Source organism: Canis lupus, chromosome 1 (genome assembly GCF_048164855.1).
Source record: "Canis lupus baileyi chromosome 1, mCanLup2.hap1, whole genome shotgun sequence".
Lineage (NCBI taxonomy): Eukaryota > Metazoa > Chordata > Mammalia > Carnivora > Canidae > Canis > Canis lupus.
Window position 1 is genome coordinate 36,289,250 of NC_132838.1, and position 12,099 is coordinate 36,301,348.

At 40.8% G+C, this 12,099-nt stretch overlaps 2 protein-coding genes across 38 annotated transcripts in view; one reads left to right on the plus strand and one right to left on the minus strand.

Moving 5' to 3' along the window:
* The window catches only part of ZC2HC1B (zinc finger C2HC-type containing 1B), a 52,208-nt gene that overhangs the window by 38,068 nt on the left and 2,041 nt on the right, over window positions 1-12,099 (plus strand). For 2 of the 7 annotated variants that reach the window (XR_012031227.1, XR_012031228.1), the window contains exons 8-11: window positions 1,330-1,509; window positions 3,620-3,704; window positions 4,174-4,286; window positions 5,170-5,251. Coding sequence is in view for 2 of the 7 variants with exons in the window: in XM_072826543.1 (XP_072682644.1) it covers window positions 3,620-3,690 (71 nt within the window). In the remaining 5 variants the exon portion in view is untranslated. Of the gene's footprint in view, window positions 1-1,329; window positions 1,510-3,619; window positions 3,705-4,173; window positions 4,368-5,169; window positions 5,252-12,099 lie in introns of those variants that run through there. The other 5 variants (XR_012031231.1, XR_012031226.1, XM_072826543.1 and 2 more) reach the window with 3 other exon arrangements.
* PLAGL1 (PLAG1 like zinc finger 1) overlaps window positions 5,958-12,099 on the minus strand; it is a 110,527-nt gene continuing 104,385 nt past the window's right edge. For 27 of the 31 annotated variants that reach the window (XM_072826448.1, XM_072826376.1, XM_072826440.1 and 24 more), the window contains one exon: window positions 5,958-8,306. In XM_072826448.1, coding sequence (XP_072682549.1) covers window positions 7,067-8,306 — 1,240 coding nt within the window. In that variant the 3' untranslated portion in view covers window positions 5,958-7,066. Of the gene's footprint in view, window positions 8,307-9,389; window positions 9,504-11,005; window positions 11,197-12,099 lie in introns of all 31 variants that reach the window. The other 4 variants (XM_072826485.1, XM_072826490.1, XM_072826500.1 and 1 more) reach the window with 3 other exon arrangements.

A 12,099-nucleotide genomic window follows, 5' to 3' on the forward strand; every position in this document is an offset into this window, starting at 1 on the left:
AGTAAAATGCACATTCTATACCACCACTGCCTCAGTGTTGTTCCTTGACCATAACAGGCCTTCCACTTGTGGGCTTAGGGCCCATACTCCCTGATTGCTCCTTCAGTGAGAAACCAAACCAGTCCCCACTAATCTTCTCTACTTGCTCCCTTCAGTTCTTTGCTGAGTGGCATCCTCAGAGATTGAGGCCCCCCAATCTCTCCATTTAAACTGAATCAAACACTCCATAATTCCCTTTGTAGCTTCATTTAATAGCATTTATCACCATCTAATATCCAATGCATATTTGTCTCCTACCACCGAAAAAAAATGTAAGTTTCAAAAAGTTTGAGATCTGTCTACTTTGCCTATTTTTAATTGTACTGGCTAGAATTGTTTGTGGCACATGTGAGATGTTCAGTGGATACTTGAAATATATGGGAGAAAGTAGGTATCTTGATACTATAGTTTCCCACTGAATTATTGGTTATGTGAATTAGAATTTTCATATTAATTAGCTTTAAGAAATCATTTTTGTTTTATTTCAGGTTTAAGATGCTTTGAAAATTTAATTTTTTGTGTTTTCCTGTAGCCTTACCTGCTTACGTTTATATTTTTCTAGAGATTATTTATTTTAGAGAGAGAGAGCATGTGTAAGAGCAGGTGGGGAAAGGCAGAAACGGAGGGAGAGAGAGAGAGTTCTAAGCAGGTTACCTGCTCAGTGTGGAGCCTGATTCAGGGCTTGATATCACAACCCAAAGTCAAGAGTCAGACAGCAGGTGCCCCTCACCTTCTTACATTTAAATAGTCTCCAGTGTTGATGTGTCTTTAAATTAGTCATATTTCATTTGGAATCATTCTGAGGAGAAAGTATATTGAACATATAAGAAGCAAATCGAGGAGAGGTGAATTCTCCAAAATATTTAAGGCTTGGAGAAAAGCACTTCCTTTCACTAATATGAACAGGCTCATGTGTGAACCAGATTTGCATCTTACTCTCCATTGTTTCTCTTCTGCTCAGTCTTAATCTATTTGTAATATGAGAGTCTTTTAAAAATTGTAGTTGCTAGGCTTTGCTATTTCTAGATTGATAATCAGTAGTTTAGGCCACTTGGTGTCACTCGCCTTCCACGTAAATCCTATTATTGTCTTTCATCTAGCTGGTAGTTAACTCCCTAAAACTCTGGCTTTCATTCTTAAACTCTCTTGAGTAAAAGAAACATGTAGTACCTTCCATGTACAGCATTTTGTTCTAAATTCACAGTCAGAAAAAAAAAAAAAAATAAATAAATAAATAAATTCACAGTCAGGGGAGACACGTGTGTAAATCACAATTCTTGTCCATTCTAGAATCTAATGAGAAGATAAGCATGTGCAGGAAGATCTCTAATACAAGAAAGCATGTGATGTTTTATGAAGTTGATTCACAGATGCCATGGATGTTCAGAGGATTCATTCATTCATCACATAATTATTATGCATGGTCTATCTATCTATCTATCTAGAGAGAGAGAAAGAGAGAATGAGCAGGTAGGAGGAACAGAGGGAGAGGGAGAAGCAGACTCCCTGCTGAGCAGGGAACCGATGCAAGACTCAATCCTAGGACCCTGGAAGGCTAGCCCTACAGCAACAAGGGCCATAAACGCTAGTGAGGCGCCCAGACTATCTGTGATAAAAGCAGACGCTGGTTATGTATCCTCCGGCACTCGTGCCTGTGTAAGTTAGGCAATCGTGATGACCCGGGAACTTCTCATTTCTAGCTATGTTGTTTGTCTGCAAAAAAAATGCTTTAGAGAAAGAACATTTCTAAAAAGTATCATGTAGGAAATTAATGCTCAGTGTAGAAAATAATTGGAAAATGGAGAAAAAGTGTGAAGAAGATAAGTCACAATTCTACATCCTGCCATGATCACTGTTAACACCAATATTTTTTCCCATTTTTTCTATTTGTATTCTCTGAAGATTTCCCTATGGCACAAGAGGTGTTGTTTTTGTTAAAACATAGTATCACAAGATTACTTATTAGCTCATTTCCTTGTGTCGGGAAGGTAGATTGCTTCTACTTTTTTGCTATGCCAAATAACTCCCTTCTTCATGAATAATAGCAGAAACTTACATCAGACACTCTTCTAAGCACTACATATATTAACTCATTTAATCCTCACAATAGCACAGGGGTAAATGTGCTGTTCAGATTCCTGGTTTACAGGCAAGGGAAGCTCAGAGAGTCTAAGCAATTTGCTCAAGTAGCGCCGTAGAAAGGGGTGGAACCGACCAGATCCTTTTCTGCTTTGGAAAAACTGGACCAGAAATGTAAACATTAAGGAGATATGCATTTATAATGTAATAATTATCTATAATATTCATGACCTATAAATACATTTAATATGTAATATGTAATTTTTATATATATTTATGTGTGGAAGTTGTTTTGGAGTAAGGTTAGATCTTCCTTCATTCTCACAAAGATTCTGATGTTCAGTTGGAAAGTGAGTTTATAACCTAGTCAGTAGGTCTCTCTAACTAGTGGCCATGTTCTCCAGGGTTTGGATATCAAAGCAACTGGTCTCCCGAGAAGGCCCTGCCGAGCAGCAGCTCCTGCAGTACTTTTATACAGAAAGACTAAGAGCCCTACAAAAATCTAGTTCTGGGTTCTAGAGCTATGTTGAATTATGTGTTTAGTGAAGTGCATTGTACAACTTTATTGAGGTGGGCTCTGCTTTTATTTCTGGAGCCAGTAGATCTGATGAAGCTAAGCATCTTGCCCATACTAGCATCGCCTTCTTGGCTAGTTTAATTATGTAACAAATGTAAAGACTATCAAAGGGTCAGTTGCTGATTCTTTGGAAGACATAAAACTTATAGATCTTTTGGTAAAATGAACACTGAAAATTCTATTCCTGTGTCTTTTGATAGTTTGATTGACAATTTCCTTGGGATGTTTGGTCACTCCCCCCTTCATAAAACACTAAATAGAATGGCAAGCTCTAGAACAGAGGGCAATTGTTTCATTTTACCAAAAAAAATAAAAAATAAAAAAAAAGATTTCTCTGAGACTCCTGTCCCATACCACATGGTACAAAACAGATTGTGGCATGGCATGCTTATATCTATAAACTCCTTCATCCTCATATCTAATACTGCTGCTGGGCACAAAGGAAAAGAATCCTGTTTGTGGAATGAGTCCATCGCTATGTAAATAACTCCTGGGAGGAAAGGCATCTCATGCTTCTATAAGGCTTATCAAACCCTTTCTGGAATGAGAGCAGGCAAAGAACTGTAAAGACATGATATACTTAGGGAACATTTCAAAAGCCAGGACAGCAGTGGGGAGAGGTGGTGAGAGTCAAATTGTTTAAATGGTGGGCCACTCGAGCTGCTGGTCCAAAGGGCTCATCCTTGAGTACGCGAAGGGCTAGGGGCAGAGGAGAGAAGATGCCTGAGATGGTCACTATTTTCCTTATTATTTGGCCCAGGATAGGAGACTGAGTACTTGTCTATAGCTACAAAACAAAACAGAACAAAACAAAAAGGAAGAGAGACTTTTGAATCCAGTGTGAGGATTTCATAATCATTCCTTTTTTTTTTTCTTGCTAATGTTTGCTTTCACATAATAACAAATCTGTTTATGTCTGCAAAGGATTAGCAGTGGACCCTGCTTCTGGAGCAAAACTCAGACAAGGATTTACTAAATCTTCTAAAAAAGATTAACTCCTAGAGTCCAGGTAAGAAAAAAACAAAAATTAACTTCAAATCCAGGTGTTCCTGACCATTGAATGTGCAAGATACAGTTAGTAAGCCTTTAAGAGAACAAATCCATAGCAGGCAAACCAAAGAGAAATTTGGGTGATCCTTCAGTTGGTTTAATAGAATGTGTGCTCTTGAAACATACTCTTTTGTTAAACATATAGTCTGAAAATGATATTCAGCTTCTGACTCGACATAACAGGAAAGGGGAATAAGTCCTCATTTTCCCCTGGAAGGCTACCACCGAGTCCCTTTTCCCAAACACATTTCCCCCAAAAGCGACAGTTCCCTGAGATTGATAATGAATAGGGCTGTTATGGAGACTTTTTTCTTGATACTGTGAATTTGTTAGAACAATTAAAAATGTAAAGATGCCTATATTTATTTAACATTCTCAGTGTGGAAAAGGTGAAGTTCTAAAGTAAATGCCCTTTTGTTTGTTTTCAGACTGTCTCCCTTTAACTCATCAACCTGGACAGCTGTGCACCCAGGAACGCCACCTAAGGGGAGAGGAAGGTGGAATAAGCCCATGATTATTCTTGAGACATCATGGAGAACAAGTAAAAATGAGATTCACCTTTTCTTCTTCAATATTCCTTTTAAAATTTTCAAAACGATATTAAACAACACATCAACCTGTATGACAGTGGCTGACTTTTTTTAATTTTTAATTACATTTAATAGGTTTTTAAAGAAATGTCGCTTTGATGTTAGAACCTTTTAGTAAAACAGTCTTTGGAAACGTTTTATTTAGTAGCATTATTTGCTTACTAGGAAAATCGTGTTTTACCTAGCTTCAGTCTGCATAATCTGAAATCTTTGTTTTGCTATTTGCTTCTAATTAATCAGTAAGTACTCCTAGGTTAAGTGTCCATCTGTATGCCATGAAGAATGGTCTCACACCAGTGCACACAGTTTTGGGGGAAACACTGCCATGGAGGGACAAGTTCCAATAACCTTTCTATCCTGTGGGAAGGATATTCTTAAGAGGACTCAGGCTATTTATTTATCACGGCCAAATCAGAAGTCAGCTGCTCATCCCACCATTGGTTTATATGGCTCTGTTGGGAGGTGTTCTTTCTTTCTGGTTGCCTTCCTCAGGGTGAATAAACTCTTTTTGTGGAGTTCTTTATACTTAATTCATGCTTTTTCATGTATGAACTTCTAGTTTTTTCTTGACCTCAGGGAATTTCATGAGTTAAGCTATTTTTCCTGTCTAAATTCAAGTAGGAGAATCCCAACCTACTCCCACTTGTAGTGCAGCAAACACAGCACCTGAAACCCATATGATCAACATTTTTGGGACCTAAAGCTGTTTTATGCTCAGGGAAATCAGTCCTGCAACGGACTGAAGACTACTAAGCCATATAAAAGTATTTGTGGGAACTTCTATTATGGATCTTGGGAGATCTGCTAAGGTGAGCTAGTACTCTCTCTCTCCAGGCTCTGGCAGATGGCCTTCTCTGAGGGGTGACAGCGGATATAGGAATGGAGGTCAGCATCCCAGTGGATTGCTACTGAAGAGGTAAACTTTATTCCTTGGTCTCATTTCCTGCTCCCAGGTTAAATTGTACTTTAAGGCTCTCCCAGGTCAGTTTCATATACTACAGCCAAGCCCCGGGCCACTTGTTGCTGCCCTTCATGGTCCTGAGCTCATTGGTAAGGGCTGTGGGTCAGGGTTTCTCACACTGGCCAATAGGCTTCTTTGATGGGCAGAGGTACTCCAAGCTTCCTTCTCACCAACTACCCCCACCCTTATAAGAGGTAAAACAAACAGGATGGTCAGATTCAAGGGCTCATACTACTTCCTGAAGAAATCCCAATAAGGAATAGATAAATTTCTAATTTGCACTAGAAATTAATGGTAAGGACCACTGTAAAACTGGAACATCGTAGTCCAGGGTAGACTAAACGCCAGTGGCCAGCAGTCTGACACATACATCAGAAATAAATGACATACTATTATGGGAAGATCCAAGAGTTGTATCAGTAAGTTTTAGAAATAAATAGTGCTAGGAACTTAAGTGTATGAGCTTCCGCCTTAAATCTTAATTTACTCAAAAAGGTAGTTCCTAATAGAGGCTGAATAGAAGTCAGAACAGTAGTTTCTGTGGGGGAAGTAATGACCAGGAGGGGGCATGAGGGAGCTGGGGAGGGAGCAGGCAATGTTTTAGATCTCCATCTGCAAGGTCACTCAGGTGCAGTTGTACGCAAAAATCAGTCAAGTCAAGTATGCAGGATTTGTAGAGTTTATTATATGTAAGATATATCTTCATATAGAAAGCCTCTAAACACAAAAGACAAAGGAGCTTAAAAAAAAGGTTAGGTTTTATATTTTTAAAACTCATTAGATACCAAATTCAAGACATAGATTATAGTTACATTGCAAATGTTAACCTTTTTGAATAAAACTAATATTTGACTTAAATGATGAATTTAAAATGCATTTATTGGTGATTAAAAATAATACTTAAGCAGAGTAGTATTTTAAGCCAGACAGAGCAAAGAAATTCTTGTTTAATATATATATATATTTTAAAATTCCAGTAATATTTTCTTAAATTCCTGTTAAAAAATATAATCAATATTAAAGTCAGCAAAATGCTTTTTTTGACTGACGCCTGGATTATTTTACCACTTAACCTGGTTACACAGTGATTTTTTTTTCTGTCAGATGTAACTGACAGCCAGTTTAGTCTTTAAGATAAATGAAGTGATAACTCACATTGTAGCATCTTGTGGAAAATATTCAAACTACATTTAAAATGCTTTTTTAAAATGGAGACGTCTATTATTCCACAAGAAATTGTTTCTGTAAAACTACAGGTTGGCTATGGCAATAGTAACTAAACTACATCCAACCCTGAAGGTAGAAAAATCCCTGAAAAGAAATACACAGCCTAGTTATAATATGCAATATAAAGGTTATTTTCTTATTTTAAAAATTCTCCCATCTTGGAGAAATCCAAACTTTCCATAGTTCCCTTACTAGGCAGTGCCACATAAAATTAGTTAACATTATTATGATCATGGCTTACGATTAAATTCAATTTGACAAACACCTATATATAGCAGCCCTCGTTTGGATGTCGGTTATGACGATATTTGCAGTTCCATTAAAGAATACTTGCTTATTAAATTTGGTACAAAGCATGAACACTCAGGACAGATTGGCACAATACATGCAGTTCGAGAACTCTCTCGTCTCAAGCCAGTCATCATCACTGAATAATCCATATTCCCAGTCCTGCTTTCTGTATCTTTCCTTGTAGTATAATTGATGTTTAAAATGCTTCTTAAAACACCTTCCAGAATAAGAAAAGTATGCTTTAAAAACCAGTCATCTGAATGCATGATGGAAATGAGGCAGGATGGCAGAGCCAGTGCCAGCTGGGAAAACATGGGGGATGGGAGGAAGAGGAAGCTGGCCCAGGCTCATGGTGCTCATGGCTAGCGAGGGGTCTTGTTGTTGTTGCCCCAGACAGCCTAACCTGTGGGGCAGAGACTCCCCAGGCCCCAGGGTGAGAGTGCTATTCCCAAAAGCATTTTGGGTAGCAGGTGGGGGCAGCTGCCAGAAGCCCAAGAGGGGGGAAATGTCCAAAGAGGCAGGTATTGTTAGGTTCACAGCATCCGCAGGTAGCTCCTTGGGCAGGTTTACTTTACCAGCACTTCCCTTAGCCAGATCAAAACCTGGGGTGAGCTTGTGAGGTGACTGAGGCTCTTGCAGAGGCAAGTCCTCAAGCAAATTGATATTGCAAAATCCTTTAGTATCTGTTTTGAGGGGCAGGCTTGCAAGTGGAGAGTATGAGGTAGAACTGGTGTTGTACTTGTGATTCTGGAGGGGCGGGGGAGGAGAGCTGGGAGATGTTACGGGGTGGAGGGGGGCGAGGGGCTCTGGCAGCGGTTGTACAGGCTGGGAGGTTTGATCCGAGGGGTTGTGGGGGTGGCTGTGTACCTCAGCTGGCAAGCTACTTGCAAGCCCGTTCTGTGCAGGAGCTCCTAAAGGGTAAGGAGACAACGGGGCAGCCTTCAATTGAAATTGGGGAGAGATGGAGTGGAAGGTGCTCAGAAGGTCTCCAGACTGAAGACTCTCTTTCATCAGCTCCTGTGAGTGTGTCTTCTTGGTATGTCGTGTGAGGTGGTCTTTGCGCCCAAATCGCTGGGCACAGAACTGGCACAGGAAGTCCTTGCAGCCTGTGTGGACCACCAGGTGGCGCCGCACGTCTTTCCGGGTGTAGAAGCATCTCTCACAGTGGTCGCACTGGTGCTTCTTTTCCTTGGTTCCGCTGGGGGGCTTCTCTTCAGCATGGGCTTTGAGGTGGTCCAGCAGCACCTCCGTGCTCCCTAGCTCCAGGGCACAGACCCCACAGGTGAGGTCGCCGCTGCTGGCCGCATGGAGGGCCAGGTGCCTCTTGTAGCCCAGCATGGTGTTGTACTTCTTCCCACACTCCTCACACCCAAAGGCCATTTTGTTGGGGTCATGAGTTTGGAGGTGGTTTTTTAGGTGGTCTTTCCGGTTGAATGTCTTCTCACAGTGAGCACACTGGTGAGATTTCTGGGGCGAATGGGTAGCCATGTGCCTAGGAGCAGAAGGAAACATTTCGTAATAGACTCAATTTTTTTTTAATAGTCAAATGTGTAGGAATGATAGGAAAATGTTAAAAGTTTTCTCTAGATGCTGGCATAAAAGATTTTCATTTAAAAATAGCTTTTCTGTATTTTCCACATTCTACAAATATGTAACTTTATAATTTAAAAAAAATAGGCACTACTAAAGGTCTAGTACAATTTTCATATCCGAAAAATGTATTTTCCTCATCTACACGAAGATTTCTAAACAAATACATTTAAAAATATGTGATTTTTCAAGAAGGGGTCAAAATGGGTATTCTATAGTCTTGAAAATTCAGTGCTCTCCCAAAAGTGACCCAATTTACCTTCTACACACAACCCCTTACCCACCTTGTGTCCCCTTCCCAGATTTTAGGTTATTGTTCCTAAGTACAATTCCTGCTTGGTCTTTATTGACTGAGGCAAAGAGTTTAGGCCACATAAAGAACACTGAAGTCTATCCTTAACCTCAGAGAGTGTTCAGTTGGACCCAGAACGTCAGCCACCATCTGTGCCCCAAGTCTGAGCCTCATGCTGAAGTCTTGATTCTTCTATTTAGTGCTTTTCTATCAGTTATCTCAGAGGTGTGCAGCCCCTGGCTCCAGAGGCCCCGAAGACAGAATACCTAAAAGAGTTAACTGTCAAAGTGGACGTGAAGCAAACTATGTTGTACTTGCAAGCCACAAGCTGTAATTATGGATGTTGTTTTGGAAGGAAACATGCAGGACTTGGCGTTGTATATGATGCGCTTACTTATTAAAATGAACCTTTTTAAAGTTTTAAGGATGATGAACTTAGGATCTCCTCATATCACTGCATCTTTAAAAACCCACAGAGTTTAGATTTTAGGAAATCAGTGGAACTAAAACAGAAATGGAACTCTGATGGTTTTCCAGACTGATTTGTGCTTTACAATTATAAAACAGGTATTTTGAAATTTCAAATCAACAAGACGACAAAGGCTTATCCTGGAAGCTCAAAGAAAAACTCTCAACTGTTGAAGCAGCTTAGCCCTTCTAGAAAAAGTCCTTTTGAATTGCCAATGAAATTACCAGTGACCTCCAGGAAGTAGGCTGGATCATGAAGAACTGGAGACAGGGCTGCACGCCTCTGAGATGCAATTGAACTTGTGGCTTTGGATACAAAAGAATTTCTAACAACTCATTCTGTAAGAAAAGGATTTAAGTCAAAAGTGTACTAATCATACCTTTCACCCAAACATCTACCCTATATTGTCCATTCCAGATCCCTTTCTAGAGTTAGAATTGGTAAGGGGTCTACACAGTAGCAGCTGTTTTAGAAGCCAGTTCAAAAATACAAAGATGATTTGAGCCAAACTGCCATTTTCTTAAAAATAAAGCAAAACCTTGTATCTCCTGGTTTGCTCCCTTAAAAATATATATATAAATTAGCTGACTACATGCAGGGGATAGAAAGAAAAGGAAGCTCCGCCCTTTCCCTCCAGGACATGAGAGCTAACATGCACAGGGATATGTAAAATGGTACAATGTGGAGGGCCAGGAGCCAGTACGTGGGCATCTGAGATGGGAGAGGATACGGTGGCCCCAGGTTCCACTGTATTGAAATACATTGCAGACGGGGTTTCCAAGCCTCATTAGAGGGCAAACCACCCCCATTCTAATACCAGATATCCACAGATACATCATCAGGAATAAATGTGAGGGGGAACGATTTATAGACGTGGCATTTAAGCTATTTTCTATTCGGTCCGGTGCTAGTGAATACACCCTGGAGTTGTGCCCTGGATTTTCTATTCATGCCTCTCTCTTTTTCTTTGTGGAAGATTGTGATCTGATTCAATTCCATTTATCACCCATGGACAGATCAATGCCAAGTTAACAACTCTGGAGGGTCCTACTCCTGACTACCCAGGAGAAAGGCACAGGTCAACCAACCTCTCCTTGAGCAATAATACCACTTTTCACATTTTACCAGCTGCTGTTTCTCTGAATTTTCTGACTCTCCTTTATCTGGCACCCAATTCTTCCCCTTTTAATCGATCCCTCACTCATGCAACAGTCCTGATCTAGAACATGATCAGCTTATAGCTGAAATTACTTCAACAACTGGTTTCCTCCCCTCAACTTCTCCTCTTGCCTCACAAGCCATGAAACCACAGGTTTTCAGTCTGTGCTTCAGGCAGCGCCAAGGGTGGCACCTGGGTCATGGCCATGATCTCAGAATCCCTCAGGGGTCACTGCGCACATCAAGCCTGGCCAAATCATCTTTTCTAGCCTTCTGCTGTTTCCACCTGTTTCCCCTGCCTGCCGTACTGGGACCCACATTCTCTTTTCTAGTTAAGCAAGTTATTTTCTCCGACCTCTGCCAATAAAACGGCGCTTGTGTTGCAACGGAGGGACATGGAAGGGAATGCTGCCTGTTGTGAAAATTATAGACAAAGAGCCGAAAGCATCCCCCACCATCTAGCCACCCTTCCATTCCGTTTTAGACCTCTGCTTCAAGCCAGAGAGGCGCCACAAGCTGGCGGCCGTGGTGGGGCAGGCAGTTCTTGCAAAAGCACACTGCTTCCCGTTTAGGCCTCACTTCACACTGTTCACTGGGCAAGTTGTTTCCCTTGCTCAGAACCACCAGCTCCTAAATTAATTGCTTAAGACATCTTCAGTGTGGTCCACCACAGTAATCCCACCTAATTCCTGTCATTTCAATCATCTGGTAGCTCCACTGTCTTCAAATACTCATCTGCTGTATGTGTCTCGGTTTGCATTCACTGTCATCACAGCCTCACTGTGGGGGAACTTCAGCAAACGCTGCTTTCAGTGCTCGGGTAAGAAGAATTACCGCGTACATACAAGAGGCTCGTTGCAAAACAGGAAGGCTCTGCAACAAAATCGGTGCACACAGTAGGCACTCAATACTTATACATTTATGGCAACTACATACTGGCCTCTGTACAGAACCCACTGGAATCTTAAAATACCTATGCATTTATAGGCTTATTTTTAAAACTAGATCCTATCACATCATCAGGACAATGGTATTCTAAAGGGCCAGGAGCCTAATTTATATGTTTTTAAAACCTTCAGGTGCCTTCCTCCAAGGGCACTCCAGGATTTAATAATGTGGTCCATGTTAATACCACTCATAGGGGAATCCTCTCTGGCCAGATTTTGACTCTCACCCGTGGTAGTCTGAAAGTTGAAGCTCTGAAATTCACACCATGAAGATTAAAGGCAAATGACACATTTCTCTTAATCAGGTGTCAAAAGCAGCACACGCTCGTGAGGATTCTGCACGTGTACCTCACACACAGCACACAGCATTCAGATTCAACCACTGTTCTCAAGACTGTCACACAACTGAGCAGTGCTATGTATGCTTTGTCTTTTCTAGGATATAAAAACCTTTGGAGGTAGAAGCTACAGCTCATATATTCATTTCTCTCATGGAAGTGAGCAACTAACAGTCATTCAAGAAATAATTCAGACTAAATGTACCTTTTTTTTAAAGGACTGATGTGCTAAAACCATGGTTTTTATCCATCTACATATCATGGACACCTCTGAAAATCAATTAAATGCATATATTCAGCACCTGTACACCCAACAGAATTCCACTTGTAAACTGCCGCTAAGTTAAGAAAAGGCTCCAAACGCTGACACTTGGGAGACGTTGCCTCCTCTCCAACCTCACTGTCAGGATCTGGACTGTTACATCATACTTCATATCCATCAACTTGCCACCTTTCTCTCCTCCAAATTACTATGAACCATCTTCCCAATA